This window comes from Grampus griseus, assembly GCF_964374135.1.
Source record: "Grampus griseus genome assembly, chromosome: 7".
Classification (NCBI taxonomy): Eukaryota; Metazoa; Chordata; class Mammalia; order Artiodactyla; family Delphinidae; genus Grampus; species Grampus griseus.
The window spans coordinates 30,645,843-30,665,623 of NC_139001.1; the positions used below are offsets into that span (position 1 = coordinate 30,645,843).

The window sequence follows — 19,781 nt, forward strand, 5'->3', positions numbered from 1 at the left end:
GGCTGATTCACTTTGTTGTACAGCAGAAACTAACACAGCACTGTGAAGCAATTATACTCCAGTAAAGATCCATTAAAAAAAAAAAAAAAAAGAACTACAGCAACAACGACAACAACAAAGACACTCCTGAGGATGGGCAACCAACTGAAGGCTTAGTACTTTCTTCCGATGAAATAATTGTCAACCCAGCCCACAGTGTGAGAATTAAAATGAAAATACGTGCCGTAAAGGATAACGAAAACAGAGAGTACTTATCCTCTAGGCATTCACATATTTTAGAGAACGACTTGAAACAAGGGAAGATGAGAGGTGCAGAGGTGGGGAGGGAACTCTTTTAGCAATCATGTTCATTTCTTTTTTTTTTCTTTTACTTTTTCTATCTACACAGATATGGAATTCTTGAGCAGTGTATTCCAGACTTTTCTATTAGCTGAGGTATCTTTGTCCCAAGACATCTTAAGGGAGATCTAAAACACAGATGCATGGAAGGGGTGATTCAGGGGTCTACAGGTCATACTTCACACCCGCATCCAACAAGTGGGTTCTGTGGAGGTCTAGGGCTCTCGAGTAAGAACCAAATTCAACCAGAAAGCAGCCTATTCTCTCAACGTAGGAAGCAAGCGATAAGGGTTTCATGACTATAAGTAAAATCTTAAAATAAATTAAAAAATTACTATAAGTAAAATCCCTTAAATATTCATGGAAACCTCTTTGTCACTTAAGCAGACACAAATGTTGGAAATGAGTTGGTTCATTATATATAGTCTCCAGTAATTGGGAAATTTACATTTATTTAACATTTACAAGGTTATGTACAGAAAAGTTAAAGGGTAGTCACTCCTTTTCAACAGCTGATAAAATGACAGAGTAAGATATAGTTGATAAGTTCACTACTTCAGCTTATCCTCTCAGACGAAGTAGGGTCTCAGATGCAACTTTTATCCATCCATTCAACAATATATAACAACTGTCTACTACTAGGTGCTGGGAAATGAGGATCTATGAAGGGATAAGGCAGACAACAGTATTGCTATCTATAAGTACAGAGCATTCAACTATGTATGTCTTTGCATAGCCAGGAAATGACCCACGTGGGATTTTAACTCAAGTAATCCAAAACTCCAGAGTCCAACATTTTAACCACTATCATCCCCAACTACTTTCCAGTCTTAATTTCAAAATCTTTTCATTTTAAAATGTTTAAGTTGAATTTATTATTAAAACTAATATTTTATATTAGTGTGTTTTAATAAGATTCTATTTTAACTTTGTCTATTACTGTATCACAAAAACATTATTTGTCCTTAGAGAATATATGTGTGATTTGCTGATGTTTCTCTCAACTCTTAAGTATTATCGACTTTTTTCTTATCTTTTCTTAAAATAATTTTTAGGAGCATTTAATAATTATTCTCTCTATATAAGTGAAAATAATGTTTTAGGAATACCTTATGATGAATATGATAGCTGTACACTATAATATATAATTGTATAATATAATAATTATATAAATAATATAATTGTATGTAACTGAAATGTTTAGGGATATCAGCCTTCAAGAATAGTTTACGTTCACACTTCATGAGTATGTAAAAATATTGCTTACATTAAAAATATCCATGAAGAAATCATGATAAAAGATTTCAAAAATACTTCTTCAATTAAAAACATTTATTTAAGAACATGAAGCAAGAAGCTTGTTTAATAGATCAAATTTTAAATTAGTTAAGTCCCAGGCACACATTACAGGAAGAATGTAGAGAGCTGATTGCATTATAATGATCTTCACAGTAAGCATTATATACATCTGATTAAGAACTTTCTAAGGTATGGACACTGCTAGCATGTCATCCAAAAAGTATGTAAGCATGTTTTATGCTTTAATGTTTATAATATGAATAAAGCGTTATTCGTAAAGTCCAGAGCTCTAGGAGTTTCTGGGGGGAAAACTGGAAATTATGGACTTGTTACCCTAGATAAATTATTTAATTTATATGCACATTTTTACACCTTCCAGTTATACCTAAAATATACAACCGCCAATTTGCCACATAAACCCATCAGAGCACGTCTAGGGCATATTTTTCCAATTTCAGAATCAGTATGAGCCTAGTTACCATACTAGTGGTGGAAGTGTGAATATTCTGGTGGCCATTTGGGCAACTTGCAGAAGGAAATAAAAATTTGCATCACCTCCAGTGGTCTCCCTGGCCTCCTCAGAATCACCAACTGGATCATCCCTCGTATGTTTCCTTCCATGGACATTGATCGCCTAAGTGTTTCCATAGCTTCGTGGTTGGACTTTCCCAGAAGAGATTCCCCATTAACTGCAATCAGCTGGTCATTCACCTGCAGACGACCATCCTAGGGTGGAGGTAAGAAAAAGTGTTAAATAGAGAAAAACATGGTGATGACATGTGACTGTTTCAGGGAAAAGTTCAAGTTTAAAATGAAAAACGAAAAAAAAAAAATAGCCATTAGAAATAATTTATTTTCCATGGCAGAAAAAGATTCTGGAGTTTATCAAATAGTCACAAATACTAACAATAATGAATTGTGTGAAAGTGATTTTTAGAAATCTTAGCGTTCCAAACTGTAATAATTTAGACATTTGTAATAATGTCTCTTAACCTAAATCTTTGGCAAGTATGCTACCTAGCCTGATTCTGACATTCGCTCTGGCAGGGACCATATTGCTGACTTAAGGAAAGGGGGTTTGGGAGCAAAAGAAAGTGGTCATATCGCTTGCATTTTCAGGCACAGAGAGACATCATGCTTAAACGTTGTGAGCTTGAGAGCAGTAATGCGTCTCCTAGATATCATTGCGAGCTCTATTGGATAGCGCTGAGAAAAAAAAACAAAATTCTCCTGTAATTTTCTCTAACACAACTAAAAAGTTGCTGGTCCGCAAAAGAACGCAGAGGTTTGTAACACAGGACCAATTTGCTATGATGTTTTCCGGCAGAAACGCTTGACAAAGGGGACTGTCAAGCCTTTTGTGATGAGGCTCTGAGTGACGAGCACTTTCACCCAGCACCTTCAGGAAGGAACACCACATGCCACAGAGCACTCGGAACTGCGGCAGGTGGATAGGCAGCCCAGATTCTAGTCTAAAGCACCTCTAGGCACCAGTCATCTTCAGCCAGAAGCCCCCCACAAGCTGGAGTCCATAGCAGTAGCTAAACAAACTGGGATGCCAGCTCTGCCTACAAAAGAGCTGGTGGGGATCACAGTACATGTCCCCAACAGGCAGCCTAGGAGAAAAGATGCTTAAATATTGACAGTCTGATTAGGGATGTGCGTTATACCTGCTACACACTAGGGTAGAAAGTTCTTGCTGTGAGGCACAGATGCAATTTTAGGAAGGTCGTGATGCTAGTGCCACTGCTAATAAATTTAACAGAAATAACAGTAGGCTTGTATCACAGTTTTTCCATGAATTATCTCTAGACCTCACAGAACTCAAGAAGTTGAGTAGATTAATGCTTTTATTCACAGTTTACAAATAAGGAAACCGAGGCACAAAGGTGATGTAAGTTGCCCTAGGTCACAAAATAGAGGCAGAGAGAAACTGACTTAAGTTCAGGTTTCATGAACCTTGGCTCTTTTCAGTTTCTCTACTAGGACTCCCTTTGTTGTCTCTAGACTACAGTTGTGCCACACTAAAACAGGCAGAGGGAAGTATTAAAGTTTCTGCAGTTAGAAGTATCTGGGATCCACGTTCACATTAACGGAATGAAATGTAAAAGAAAAACAAAACAGAACTTCCCTAAGAAATGAGAACAACAGACATACAATGAACAAGAGGAGCAACTGTACAGCTTTGGGAGAGAAATCCTGTGGACAAGTTGATGAACTCTGACTAATGCGGCAGCAGATGGTCAGAGGAAGTTCCTCTGCTGACAGCTGGGAAAAGGGGGAGAGTGGTGAGAGCCGTTCTGGAGCGCTAATGCCCTCGTGGAGATGCACTGCACGCGCCTCCTGCTGCAGAGGGTGTTGGCCCATAGATCGTGGAGGCCGCCCAAAGGCGCACACGCCGTCCTGATGAGAAAAGTTGAGATGGCGAGGCCATGGGATGGATCGATCGAGCTGTAAAACGTCTGAGTGCACTGCCTCAACAGAGCCTAATGTCCTCTGCCTTCCTCTTGTTTTCCCACTCCACTTAACCTTTCCTCTAATTTGGAGCAAATCTGGAAATGAGATTTACAGGAAAGGCCAAACGAGAAAGAAATGGCTTCATTTCTGTTATCTCATGTTGAGTGAGGCACATAAAGGATAAGATTAAGGCTACATGAAATGAGGTAAAACAAAAACAACCTTAATGGCTGTGGCAAGTGACGTGAGACACTTTACTCCAGAAATTATTCTGTTCTATTACGGCATTTAATGCAAGGAGGACTAGCGGGCTGAATCTTTTGCGGGCAGTTGGGAGGGTTACTAAAAAGGTTTTTTTTAGGAGGACTGGAAACAGATGTGTGGTTTTTAAAGACGAGGAGGAAGCAGAAGAGCTGGATCAGGATCCCAGCCCTGTTAACAGGAAATGAGGTCGAGTGCTAATCTGTAGACGCTTAGTCTTGGCAGGACATCTCATCCGCTAGGACAGGAAGAAGAAAGATAAAGATTGAAACTTAATGGGTACTTCTAGAATTGAGGGAATGAAATCTGAGTGAGATCCACCTGGTAACCTCCCGTGAACTTTCTCTGTGAAGTATGGGGCAAGGTCTGAGTGAAGAGGTAAATAAGAGATAAGGAGATGGAAGAAAAACATTTTTTGTAAGATAATTTCTTACCAGCAAGTATTAAGCACAGACTTTTATTTTCAGCTACATTCTGAGTCTCAAGCATGCAGAACTACATTAAAGTAGAACATGTTTGCCGTATCCAAGTCCAAAACAAAAAGGCAGGTCGGGTCACGCCAGGGCAGCTGGGATTTTTTTTTTTTTTTTTTATGAAGACATTCGCATTCATCACAAGCATCACTGGAGAGTTGCTGGTGTGATAAAAATCCACATACTCTCCTTTTTAGGCTTGGCTGGTCTGTTGCTATTGGTTTTTGCTTTTCCTTTATAAGATAAAGGATGGGTAATTTCATTACTGGTGATGCCAGTAAGTACCACATTGTCCTAACATGTAGAATATAATCACAGAATTCAGAGCTGGAAGGGTCCTTAGAGATCATCTTGTCCAACCTCTTCCGTTTATAAATAATGTGACGGCCAAAGAGGATGAGAAACCATTTATTGAACTCATCTTCTTAAGAGAAGGCACTTCCACAATCTATGTGGAAGAACTTGATCAGCTAGTTAAGATCAGAGCTGGATCAGAATAGCCCAAGTTCTGACTTCTCAGCACCCCCTATTCACTACCCATTCTGTGTTCTACGAAGATGACAAGTCCCTAAAGGGATCATGCTTCAAGGAAAAAGACTTTCAAATCCACCAGATGTCTCCTGGAAGAGAACCTTACATGAAAGCCAGAGTCAGACGATAGAAGATGGGGAGACAGGAGACTGGGCTGGGGGATGGCAGAGCAAGGAAGCAAGCTGGAAGTGGCAGGGGCAAAGGGGGTAGGGCAGGGACTGTTTACCTATCTAGCTATGTATACATACATGTGTATCCAGGTCTAGTCTTGATCTAAAATCAAGTTGATTCAATGAAGAGGTCATTACTCAAAACTCATCAAAGATTCCTCAAAATTGTGCATGTCTATTCTGCTTTGGAATGATTTTTACCAAGAAAAGTCATTTTTTATGGTTTTATTTTTTTCTGTGAATACTATGTTTAAGTAAATACTTAGGCATGAGAATGGTAACTCTCCTCAACTGATTTTACATGAGTGAATTCAACTATCCAGGATGTTACCCAGGAATTCTAGGATATTTATTTCATCGTCATCTGGATCATTCTTGCATTTGTTGAATGAAAAGAAAATGCCCTTTCTGCTATGGACTGAGTGTTTGTGTTTTCCTCAAATTCATATGTTGAAATCCTAACCCCCAACATGATGGTATTAGGAGGCAGGGTATTTGGAAGGTAATTAGTGCCCTTATAAAAGAGGCCTGAGAGAGATCTCTTGTCCCCTCTGCCATATGGGGTTACAGCAAGAAGAAGACAGCTGTCTATCAACCACGTCTCACCAGACACTGAATCTGCAGCACCTTGATCTTGGACTCCAAACTCAAGGACTGTGAGGGGTAAATTTCTGCTGTTAAAAAACTACCCAGCTTATGGAACTCTCTTTCAGCAGTCCCAAAAAAGACACTTTCCTTCCTACTTTATGGCCATCAGGCCCCTAACCAAAAAGACCACAACTACACTCCTTACCTTTGGCAACCCCCATAACCAACTCTATCCAACCTCAAGCTAAGACGGAGTAAAGGAGGTTCCCAAAGAGGAAGAAAAATAAGAAAAAGAGGAAGGAGAACAGACTAAAGATAGAGAGTAACTTCCTCCACATTAGGGCACATTAGGACGAATAAAAACTGGTATGAGGGGCTTCCCTGGTGGCGCAGTGGTTGAGAGTCCGCCTGACGATGCAGGGGACACGGGTTCATGCCCTGGTCCTGGAGGATCCCACATGCCGCGGAGCGGCTGGGCCCGTGAGCCATGGCCGCTGAGCCTGCGCGTCCAGAGCCCGTGCTCCGCAACGGGAGAGGCCACAACAGTGAGAGGCCTGCGTACAGCAAAAAACAAAAAACAAAAAACAAAAAACTGGTATGAGATTTAGGTCTTCTCCATGTCCTGGGATGGCTTCAAGTCTCATCAGCCCTGACCTGGTTCTAATGCAGGAGGAAGAATGGACTAGGAGACAAGGTGTCTGAGTGTTATACCCCCTTTTACTGAACACCAAATGCAGGTCAGTCCTCGTGCAAATATTTTGCATATGTTCTCATTTCTCAAAACATCCCTGTGATACAAGCATCACCCTCCACTAAGAGAGGTAAAAATGGAGGCTCGGAGAAATGAAGTCAAAGAATACTGTCACAGCCAGGTCTACCTGTCTGAGTCAGATATGTACGCATTATGCTACGCTGCTTCTAAAATCAGAGTTCTAGAGATGATTAAAGGCACTACAATGAATATAATTATTTAACGAGTTTCTCCTTTGCACAGTTATTGTGCTAAACCCTTTATACGCACTAGACAATTTAATCCTTCCAGCAACACTATACACTGGGGACTACTGCTCCTCTTTATAAAAGAAGAAACCAAGGATCAAGCAAGTTAAGTGCACTGTTACAAGTCACATGTCTGAAAGCAAATCTGAAGTAGGTCTGGGTCACTCTGAAGTCCATGTTTTCAACCACTTTGCTAGTGATTCTTGACCTTTATGGGCTCTTCTTAGACTCCTTTGAAAATCTAATAAAAGCTACAGATTCTCACCTCTTAAAAATAAATATTTACATGATAGTTTCTCCACAGCTGCACATCTGGACCAGGTAATTCTCTGTAATGGGGAGCAGTCATGTACCTTATAGGATGTTTCACGTGCCCACTGAAGCGCATCCATGATTTCTGGGGGTCCAGTAACCTCATAGTTCAGCCCCTGCTGTGCCTCTGTCATGATTACTGGTGACAGTGCAAGGCTTAATCCACCTCTTGTGGCCAATTTTTTGTAGGTCCCTTTACCTCTAAAGTTCTAATGAACACAGAGGGAAGAGAAGAAAGCCATGGCAAAGAATGAGCCTCTGCAAAACACGAGTCAAGCATGCGGGAGCGGGCTGGCTAACACACAGGTAGCTGGCTGGGGCCCAAGGCCAGTCCCTATTTGGCCAGGGTGTTGAGAGGATTAATCATGACCAGATGTTGGTTCCTGCCTCTGCCTGTTTCTAATGGGGCCCCTGGTGAAGCCTTCGGGGACATCAGCGCCCAAATTCCAAACCCTGACTTCAGACTACAGGCAGCATTTCCTTGGAGTGGGGTAGAACGCCAGGCAGGAGGGCACCTGACTGAAAGAAAGGAATTTCCTGAACAAATATGTCTCAAGGTCCTAAAATCACTCCATGACAACATCTGCTTACTGTATTTTGGGGGAAAAAAAAAATCCAACCTAGAAAGATCCTTGCATTCCAGATTGAAATCGTTTAGCTTCATTTTCAAACAATAGCAATGAAAGGCAAAAGAATAAATCGAGATTTTAAAGTATAGTTTTTAAAACAAAGAAAGGAATAAAGAAAGTTGGTAAGACTAGAAGCATGTAAGTTCTTGTCTTGAAGGGCATCTGCCCACATGAGTCAGTGTTTTACTACATCTGTCCTAACCAATATGAATGGTACCATTCTTCCCAAATAAGAGATCTCTTTTCCAGACACAATAAATTGCGCTCTGATGTACACACCGTGGTGACGTGGCCCACACGCTTCCTTCTCAGCAAAATGCCCTTTGCATTTCTGCTCACCTGTTGAATATCTATCCTTCAAAACAAGGCTCAGCAACTGCCTTCCATTCATTTTTCTTCACAGGCAGAATTAATTGCTCCATTTCGATACCCATGATACTTTTATATTTGTCTACCATAGTTCTTATCATATTCGAATCGTTTATGTATTTATTATGCTACCAGCTTCCTGTATTATGGAATGAGTCTTTTAAAATTTTCTGTCTCCAGTGTATTATATATTGTATAACTTGCTGTAGCTGTAGATGTTCAGGAAGTGCTTGCTAAATTGAATCACTTGAAACATCTTTCATTCAGGTGCTTTGGACCTGGTGTATGTTTCATCTACAATGGACAAACCCTGTAACTTACAAACGGTCACTGTAAGAGATTCCTGATCCCAGGCTGGCTTGGAGATGCTGGCACATGCTCAGAGAAACTTTATAATTCCAAAAGTGAAGCTTGATTACTTTCTGTGTACTAGCTCAATCTCCCCTTGTTCAGCTATTGTAAAATTTTAAATGTATCTAATTCAGTTATTAAGAGCCTCACTCCATTTTATGTAGCAAATCAGTGAAGTCCCAACAATGCACCATTTATTCAGCATCTGTGGTATATGAGACTTTAATTAAAAATAACCGAAGAGTACTTTTTAGAGCATCAAAATATACATAATCCAAACCATTCTGATATAATGTATTATAATTCTTTCCTTTTAAAAGATCTGGAAACATATGGGACATAAATAAACATACTGCAACTTACAGCCTTCACTACCGTCATTAGTGAATTTTACAATTTCCTCAGCAAGAAGTTTCAGGAGCACTGACTTAGAGTCATCACAAATATTCCTTGGCCTGTTTTGCAGCAATAGCACTCTGTGCTCGTTTTACACTTCTTCTATTTCCTGTCCTTTCCGTTTTCTCTCCATCCCTTCTTATCTTCTTCCTGATCTTCTGCTTTTAGTTTACTCTGTCTTAGAAAACTGGATATTAAAAAGCTTATTAAGGTGTATGTGTTACACGAATCAAGAAGATCCTGCATGAATGCCTAACTAGATGAGAATCTCAGAGGCCTTTTCAACTTAATGAAAGGATCTTATGTATTCACTTTAAAAACAAACAAACAAAACTGTGCTCTTGTTTGTGCTAAGACTGCTAAAAGCCCGGTCTCTAAAAAGACGGACCCAGAGCGGAATGCCTAGACCAAAGCTCTGACCACATCATGAACTCAGCATCTCCGCAATGCAGGTGAACATAGCTTTTCAGGTAAGAGGTACCATTTTCAAAGTATCATGATCATGTTACATCAGCTTTTGTAGATAACAATTTAGCTTTTGATTAGGTCTACCAAGTCATATTTCTTCAAGCCTCCTGAGGCAGTCGTGGAGTTCAAAGTACACATCAATATGACACAGAGTTCTAAAATTTTATTCAGCGTGATATAAATTTATTTCTTACTTGCATTTCCATATATAAGATAAAAATATGAAAGTGCTAAAAATTGGCAAGAAAAGCAATGATTGATGCTGGTATTATGGGATTTTAAAAGTAATGTTCTCTTATACCTCTTTACAATTTATTGCAGAAAACCCATAAATGATAAGCCTGATTATATTAATTAACATATACTAACATTTTTGGTTTTTTTCTAAAAAGGAAATTGGTTTAAAATATTTGGCATAACATAGTTGATAATTCTTTTTTTCATGTTTAAGTTAGTGATTGTTTTTTTAAGGCAAAATTATTATTGGGTATATAGTGATGGTGAATTTTTCCAGGCAGAGTTCCTGCTTTTAGTTGTTCATACAATATCACAATTTTGTGGTTGGGATGAAATATTAGAGTTTGGCTTCTAACAGTTGAGGATTTGCAATGAAGCTGTTTACACACCCAGACTGTATGGTCCTTTTGTAAGAGGTAAAAACCTGGAAGACATGACTACAGGTAATGATCTTTATAGCTCTCCACCAGTAGAAAACACTAACAATTTTAAGAAAAATGGAGAGTTGAAGAAATCATTTAACATTTGTGCTCCTTCAAATGCTGTCCTTTTTATCTTCCTTTGAATTCATTAATTATAGATCTACCACATGATTTACAGATACCAGCAGAAATGGAGGTGGAAATTACTCCCGCTAGGAACTCCTACTGAACTCCTGTTAAGTAGCTTGGAGGCTGTTAAATGTTCCATACTATGAACAGACACAGAAATTCAGTACCAAGCACCGTGTTCCCGGAAATTCTAGGACTGTGCATATTCTCTCCAAAAATGCATACTTTTCGTTATTTTAAAATAGGGGGATTGCTTGTACCATTTAATTTTTTTTAACCTATTACTAAATGGCATAAATCATGCAATTCTGCATCTCTCAGAGGCTGTATTCCAAATTTCCTAAGCATACAAGAATCAAATTACTTAAATTATGTCTATTTTATATTCTGAGTGCATGCATTTGCAATTAGCTATGTCAGGCATTTTTCTTTCATTTAATTTCATCATCATCAAGTAGTATTTGTTAAGTACAAACCTAGCTAATTAATTTTCTAGAGAATAAAAGGTATTCTTAAATTCATTCTCTCTATTTAAGAGCCCTTAAATAATCTACCTGACATATGACATTTTTTCCCATAGCAAAAACTGCCTTTAAATTTTAATTTTTACATTATTGTTTCAAGGTTTCAATAGAATGCATTACACTTCCAAAGTGAGTATATTCAAATTAAAAAACATCATTCAGAATTAGTACAACGGACGCCATGGAATTTTTATTCTTACTATAAAGGGTGTTAGTATTCTACCTTAATTTTTAAAAAATATCACCATTCTAGTTATATATTTTTCTAAAAGTAATTCATTTTTAAGGTAGAAAAATAAGCAGTTTGTTAGTATTGTCGATAGACATAAAAATGCATTTTCTCTAAAAAACATTCAGTTAAGAGTATGTCAAAAGCAAAGGAAGAGGGCTTCCCTGGTGGTGCAGTGGTTGAGAGTCCGCCTGCCGATGCAGGGGACACAGGTTCGTGCCTCGGTCCGGGAGGATCCCACATGCCATGGAGGGGCTGAGCCCGTGAGCCATGGCCGCTGAGCCTGCATGTCCGGAGCCTGTGCTCCGCAACGAGAGAGGCCACAGCAGTGAGAGGCCCGCGTACCGCAAAAAAAAAAAAAAAAAAAAAAAGAGAAGAAAAGGAAGAGAAAGCCACTGATCCCAGAATTCAAAATGTTTAGCACATGAGGATGAAATTATGTTAGGTCTTCAAACTGATCGTCTAGACTTTATGTGTGCTTCCTTGGAAAAAGAAAAAACTCATTTTTATGTAGATTTTGGGAAAGGAGAATATTTTTCTCAAGTTATTATTTTTCTAACTGCACAAAGACAATATACCATTTCATTTATAACAACAACATATTCACTTTAAATTCCAATCACAAAAATGAAATTTTAGAAAAGCACCCTCCTGAAATCCTAATTTCATTCCACTCATAGTTCCCAGTTCATGAGAAAGTTAACATACATAGTTGCATCTAGTATAATTTGGTTCTGGAAGTAATTACACTACACATTCAGGGGCAAATGCCCAGGAAGAATGACAGAAACTAAAATGGAACTATGCACATTTAAGGCATGTTATTATTTAAGCAAATCAGCATCAATACTCTAATCCACATTTGGCTGTTACGCTCAGTGGTCACTTTGGCTGTACACTGAAAAGCATAGCTCAAAGGGATGTTTCAGAGGGCTTTACAAAGGACTCCATAGGCTACCGCAGCCTGAAATGGCAATTGCTGTGACCTGCCAGTAGCAGGGAAGAGTGTCTGGGCTTTACTTCTTGACATGCAGACTGGAATTTAAATATTAAGATGAGATTAAGCATTTGAATAATTCCGAATAGAGTAAAAATACTGTTACTTTGCCCTTAGAGTGGGTGAGGGATTCACTTCCAAGAGGGAATTCTAGGGTAGCTAGATGCTCTTATTTTCAAAGAGATTTATATCTTTATTAGAAATGACTCAAATAAGAGATGGAATGATAGAAAGCAGCAGCCAGAGAGGTAAGGGGCGGGGGGGGGGGAGGGGAAGAAGGCCCTTAATTATAGTCACAGTCATCCAGGGGTTTTACATCTGGCAAGAAGTAGCCTGGCTTTGTTTACACCAATGGAAGTCCCCAGGAGAATCGAGCACACAGAAGCCACAGGAAGAATTTGGTCATACTTTTCAAAGTAGTTTAGTTTCCAAAAATCCACCTTCCCTAAAGGGGAAAACACCTTGAGAACCAATTAGTGGTAGGAAGGGCCAGGAGAAAAAGAGTGTGCCCTGGCAGGAAGATTATTTTGTTGATTTCAGGTAAAAACCTCTGGCCACATGCTGAAGTGGATGTTCCCCACGCTTATCTCCCCTCTGCCCCAGGGACAGTGCAGTCTGTAACATTTGTATCTTCTGAACAAGGACAGGAACAAAGTCTCAAAACGATTTTTGTAAAACCTAATCCTCAATCACAGAACAGGTGGCAATTTTCTGAGGAGTAACAGTGGATTATTGGAACAGCAGAAGGAGAATAGAAAAATACTTTTCTTTCTCCTGGTCAATCAGATTTCTTGCGAGCAAAGCTTAGGTCTCTACCCTCTACGCTGCAGAAAGTAAACGAGACAAATGGATACTACACGTTCACAATAAGGCTAAATTCATGATTGATGCCTCTTACTATTTAAGATCAGCTATAAATATGCTGTCCAGTAGTTTTTAATGGTGTGATTGTCTGACTCAGCAAACAGTGTCAAGAAAGAAATTTACATAAATGGAAAGTGAAACCTTTCTGCAAGAAACGGGGCGTTAGAAACTGCTTAGGTAAGGAGATGCTCACTTACACAAACATGGATATACATATTAAACCTGCTCTCCAATATCGCTTGAGCTTAAGTTATTGCCCATAAAAAAGCTAAGATGTTTGCTTTTAATTTCCAAAAATTCATTTCAGTTTCAATTTTACTTGGAATAAATTCTGTAAATAGAGCTGTCATTAGGAATAAGAAGAATAATGTCAAGTTGGTATCCACAAACATGACCAAGATGCATTCTTAAACATAGCACTTGTTTAGATGGCTGGGCTCAGGATGATAAGCATGATATAAGACAGCTCCAGGACAACAGCCCCTGATGTCTGGAAATATGAATAGATGAGATGAAAGAGCTCTGTCACAGGACAGCATAGCACAGGCTCCAAAGTCAGACTGCCCGGGTTCAAATCTTAGTTTAAGCAATTCCTGGCTTTGTGACCATAGGAGAGGCACTAATCATTGAAATCTGCAATCTCTCCCAAAGAGATGGCATGATTATAATGCAGTGTGAATGTGAAGAATAAAATGAGAGAATCCACCTAAAATACTTATTATACAGTCCAGCATATATTAAGCACAAGACAGAATGAATGTTAACTGATGCTGTTGTTGCTATTATTACTATCATTTCCCATCTGCTCCTGGCTCTGCATTTCTGAGCCTGACTGGAGAGTTTGACAGATTGGATGATTGGCCCCAATTCTTCACCCTTCTCTGTACCCAAACCTTTGCCATAGACTCACCATGGGGGGACTGTTTCCCTATTCCTTAACATGGACCTTGGATTCAGTCATATGTCTTGCTTTGGCCACTGGTATGTGTGAGGAGTGACAGCATGCCAGTCTGGAACTCAGAACTAAAGAGGCTTCATGACTCTCTGCCATCAGCTAGCCTGGTAGTCCAAGGTGTAGTTAAAATATGTGGAGCACGCTCAGACCTGTAGATCTATGGTGCGATAGAGACATACCAGCCTGAATCAAAGCCCTTCTAGTTGCCCTGCAGGGCCACGAGGGAAGTAAAGGCTTACAGATGTATGTTACTGAAATGTTGTCATTACTTATATGCAACAGAAGCTAACTGATCCAAGGAGTGCATTAAAGAGTTATCTATCCCCAACGCATTTCTTCTTTCCCAAAGAAAAAGACATTAGCTCAGTGTCTAGGTCTGAAGCAAAAGTGGAATGATTAAGTGTGAAGAAACAAATGCTTCAATAAAGCCAGAATCCTTGGACCAGGGGGGCCTCCTGTAAACTCTAATTATGCCTTCGTGCCTTTTGAGTGGGAGAAGGCACACATTATTAATATCAAAATGATTTTAAAATGGCTAACATGTATTCAACGTTTATCATAGGTGCGGTGCTAGGCATTTTATATCTATTGTCTTTTTTTGTCCTCACAAGAGCACCAGGAAGCAGGCACTACTAATTTTACTAATTTTACACATGAGGAAACTCAAGCACACTGAGGACAAGTAAGGTGCCTACATTCACCCACGGTGAGAGTAGTGAGGGCAGGATTCGAGCTCGGGAAGCCTCACTGCATGGCATGAGACGATGATGATGGTGAGGGCAGCTGACGATAAGCACAAGAGGGGGTGTTTTCCCCCCTCTCTGTAATCACTTCACTGCTTTAATCACATTGTGCACATTACTGCATTCAATCCTTAGAACCCTACACATTAGGTATTATTATTAATGATGCGCTACTTGGAGCACATGGTGGTAGAGTTGCATGTGAACTCAGGCAAATCTAGTTAACCATTATATTATGGTAACAGCGATGATCATGTTGCCTGCCCCTGTATGAAAGAGCAGAATCACGTTCTTCTCCTTTTATCTGGAAATTTATAAGCTTCTCTAAGTTCAAAGGCAAATATGCATTCCCAGTGGATTTTCCAGTGTATAAAATGTGATAAATGACTTGTAAGTTGTACTACAGTCTCTCCGATTCCACTGAACTTTCACTCTTACAAGCACAAGAAGTATAGTTTCTTATTTGTTGCTTGGATGTTGACGTGTTTTTAGTTTTGCTTTTCTGATTTCATATTTTTAGGTTCAACTTTATTAGGTTACAAACTCAGAAGAATCCTAACAGTAATTAAAAATAATGTAAAAGAGAATACTAATCATGGTGAGTTTTAAGAACTATCAATAGGACATGACCACTTAAAGTATGAAAACAAACTGTCACCCAGATCTGTTCACACATACATTCCCTGCGTCTGGCAGGAAAGCCTCAGTGGTCTCAAGCCTTTAGACACTTTCTCCATCCAATCCCCAGGCACAACGATGACATCTCTAAATATCTTCTCATTGATGTGCAAACGTCACCCCTACCTACCTTAAAAGCAGCACCTCCGTGGATGATGGATTTGATAAAAATCCCCAAGTCTGTTCCAGTTTCTCGAGATTTGTTCCCCTTCAAGCTCACCCCAAGACCAGCAGAACCAGAATCATTCAGGGGGATCTCGAAGGTGAGTTGCTCAGTTGTTTCCAGGGAGAGTGCGTAGCAGTCAGGTTCTCCTTTCTGTTGGAAATACACACGAAAGGAGTAAAGGAGGAGAAAGCAGATTAATATTTATACACTCAGATGGCCAAACACAGATGCAACCGGCAAGATGGGATGACTGGACCTCTAATAGCTGTAATTCTGCTCCGGGTGGGCAAAGGCTGGTCTCTCTCTGCAGGGGCCACCATCACATTGATGGAGTGGAAGGGAGAGGTTCCTGGGAATAATATTTGGTGATGGTCAACAGAGAGGATTCTTTGGCAAGGCTCTCCTACCATTTGAAACATTCGAAAAGTATTTGAAAATTCAGCAGGATATTCTCAATAAGTAAAGAGAATGGACATTACTTAGGGAATCTTAGGTACCAGAAAAGATCTTAGAGATAATGTGATCTCAACACCTTTATTTTACAGATGAAGAAACAGGAGCTCAGTGTAGAAACGTTCTAAAATTTTGGGGAATATTTGGCTTCTATAATTTAAAACATATCGTTTACCGTGGAAGCAAGGCTATTGATAAAGACTGTCAATAGGATACCGAACACTGAAAAAATAAACTGTTGATTTTAAAGTTAGAGATGTGATTTTTAACAGCTATCACTGAATTAAATTTCACTTTGTCAAAACTCATGCCTTAAGCTTGCTCCTTTGGATAGTATAACTCACTGGCAATTGGTTTTTGAACCTAAACAAAAATGATAATGCACAACAAATATTCATGTCATCGCTGACAAATGACACTTAGCCATAAGCCTAGCTGTTCTAAAAAAATTACAGAGTATGGTAGCAAAAGGCATAATTAGGGTTCAGGTCTCCAGGGAGAAGCATGCGGTTAATCATATCCGGTCCCTAGTGCTTTCAAATATACAGAAGTGGGGATAGAAAAGTGCTGTCCACATGATAAAGTGTATAGGCGCCCCTCCTGCATCCTTCCCGAGCTTGCAGAAATGTGAAACTCTGCCCCAGTGTTTAACTGAAAAATTTGAAAATGAGATAGCCCTGGAAACCACCAACTCATTCCAGGTCGGTAGTTCCTTCTGCTCTATAATTATGTCTAGAGACTCTCATCTTAAGGTCACTGTGAGGGACACTTATGTAAAATTATGTATTTTAAAAATTATCGTGAATGTCTGAATGTCAGTCACAAAATAACAACTATAAAATCAGAAGTAGCAAAGAACCCACAATTAAAACAGGATTAAGAGGTCTGATCATAGCCAGATCCACTGACATGGCATCTTCGACTCCTCCCAAAGTAGAGAAAGCCCACGTCTAGCCTTAGAGAAATAGTTCCTTCATTTAATTTCACTGTAAGTGAAGTTAGCTGTAAAGATTTTGACAAGGGGTAGTTTCAAAGAAATTAAACTTTACTGCTTAATTTAATAAATCTATTACAGGTTAGCTCTTTTAACTAACTCATTATATTACTACCTAAGAAACAAATCCCATTATTTGATACAAAGCAGCTCAGGCTTTCTTTAACCTTAGCACAGGTGACATTTGGGGCCTGATAATTCCTTATGGGGGCTGTCCTGTGCATTGAAAGATATTTAGCAGAATCCCTGGCTACTACCCACTAGATGCCAGTAGTATCTCCTTTCCCAGTTGTGACAATCAAAACTGCCTTTAGACACTGCCAAATGTCCCCAGGGGTCAAAATCACCTTTAGGTGAACACCACTGCCCTGAACCAACAATTGTCAAATGCAGTCCAGTTCAAGGCAACCAGGGTCTAGAGAGGCAATGTGGACTGCAGTGAGTGCTGCCTGATGATAGGTTCCTAAGTACCAGGAAGGGGTGGCAGTAAAAGTCCCTGCAATCAACTGGGTCTCATGCTCAAAGGCTCACGACAGAGCACTGAGCTGGTCAGAATGAACTCCTAAGGAAGTCTGCTATGTATTGTATTAGCTACGTCTCTGGTTATATGGCAGCTAAGTTTTCAGAGGCAGAAATGCAAACTTTGTGGGACGAACAGAGTATGAAAAGTGAAAAATACTGAATTATTTGGTGTGTGTGTGTATGTGTATGTATATATATTCACATATATATAAAATACTGCTTTTTACTTATATTAGAACACAGAAGAAAGATGCAGTCTACCAACTGGTGTTTGCTAAATTAGTTATGCATACATATATATATATAATATATATGCTGTTTTTGTACTTTTTAATTAAGAATCACAGAATTATATAAAACAGTGGTGAAACAGACTTTTAATCATGTGAGAATATGACAGTATTAGGCATAAAAGCTTACGTATACAGTACATTTCAATATGTAACATACACTCTATACTCATATTCAGACACCTACTCATCTACCTATTACCTGCCTGCCTTCCACCCCCGTCCCATCTAGCTGCATAGGAAAAAACTCGGTTATCTACTGCCACTGCAATATGGACTGTTATTTTTTTCTTTATAATTTGTTTCCCAACACTTCTCAATTATAAAAGAATAAATGTTTTTAAAAGGAATTTATGAAGATATAAGAACCATTTGCTGTATTATTGCACTGCCAAGTAGAGAGATGGTCAACACATCTCTATAATGACACGCATGTACACATTTACACACACATGCACATAGATATACACATACGTCTAATATAATCAATGCTAGATATTTATACACCCTACAGTAGTATTTATACTATACATATTTTTTAACACTACACACAATACATAATATGTATATATGCTCTATAAATATAGGTGTATGTGTGTGTATACTAACTCCTCTTAGAGTCACCCATGACCCTCAAGTTGGTAAATTCGAGGGTCAATCCTTGGCTTTCATCTTACTTGGTCTACAGTAGCATGAGACCCAAATTATCAAGCCCTACTTTCTGAAACACTTTCTTCTCTTGGTTCCAGGACACCACTTTTCAGCGTTCATCTCCTACTTCACTGTCTACTCCTTTTCCAATCCCTTTTGCAGACTCTTCCTAATCTCACCAATCCCTAAATACTAGTGTCCTAAGAATCAATCATCTGACCTTTTCTCTTCTCTCCCAACCTCACTTTCAAAGTTACCTCATCTAACTTCTGCCCCCAATCCTTTGTGTCACCTCCTCTCTCTGCTTTGAATATTCCTCCCTTACATTCCTGCAGACCTTCTTCCCTTATTGCCTTCTATTCTGTGTTCAAATGTCAATGTATCAGTGAGGTCTTCCCTGATCATTCAGTTTAAAATTGTTTTAAGGTTCTCCCAATACTACCCTACCCATGTCCATTATCCCGATTTGCTTTTTCTCCATTTATCACATATTTTTCTAGCATTTATCACATACTATGTACTTGCTTGCGTACTTTTTTTCATAGTGTCTGTTGAATGCAGAAACTTTTATATTGCTCTGTTTTTTTTCCATCAATGTATCACTGATGCTTAAAACAGTGCGAGACTCAAAAATAGGCCCTGGATAGGCCCTAGGTTCCTGCTATTCTGGATTTCATTACTTTAAATGTTTACACAAATTAGTTTTTACATTAAAAATAATTGTAAAGAGCATACAGTATCACAGTTATAAGAAACCTTAAAAGTAACCTTGTCTAATTTCCATTGTCATACCACACTTCCTCCTCCTAGGAGAGATGATAACCCAGCTCAGCTTCAGCATCATATTCTCAATGAAGGCACCATAGCTACCAATCTGTGACAAATCTGTGTCATAGCTACCAATCTGTGACAAATGTTGGACTGTTCATGATTTAAAATTGCATCATGTACCTCAAATCATAAGTGAACATTGCAAACAACAATACTCATGGTACATTTCATCAAGTTTGGGAAGCCCTGTGATCAAGTACCCAAAGCCACATTTTATCTACCTGCCTTCCTGTCTAGGCATCCATGCATATACACATGTATGCACATACACAGATATAAATAGAAGTTTCATGAGACAATACTTACCGAGAGGGCAACACATTCTAATGTTTTCTATTCTATTTCATTATTTTTAAAAATTTGTTACGACCCACTACATTAATTTCATAGTCCAATAATGAACCACAGTTTTCAATCTGGAAAACACTGCAATGATATATAAAGGCATTGTTTT

The 19,781-nt window shown here is 39.0% G+C and overlaps 1 protein-coding gene across 3 annotated transcripts in view; it reads right to left on the bottom strand.

The window, feature by feature from the left end:
- Positions 1 to 19,781, bottom strand: part of PARD3B (par-3 family cell polarity regulator beta) — a gene marked incomplete at its 5' end in the record, with an annotated part of 1,039,339 nt that overhangs the window by 440,892 nt on the left and 578,666 nt on the right. For all 3 annotated transcript variants that reach the window (XR_014296988.1, XM_082658175.1, XM_082658174.1), the window contains 2 exons: positions 2,194 to 2,364; positions 15,551 to 15,736. Coding sequence is in view for 2 of the 3 variants with exons in the window: in XM_082658175.1 (XP_082514301.1) it covers positions 2,194 to 2,364; positions 15,551 to 15,736 (357 nt within the window). The remainder of the gene's footprint in view (positions 1 to 2,193; positions 2,365 to 15,550; positions 15,737 to 19,781) is intronic.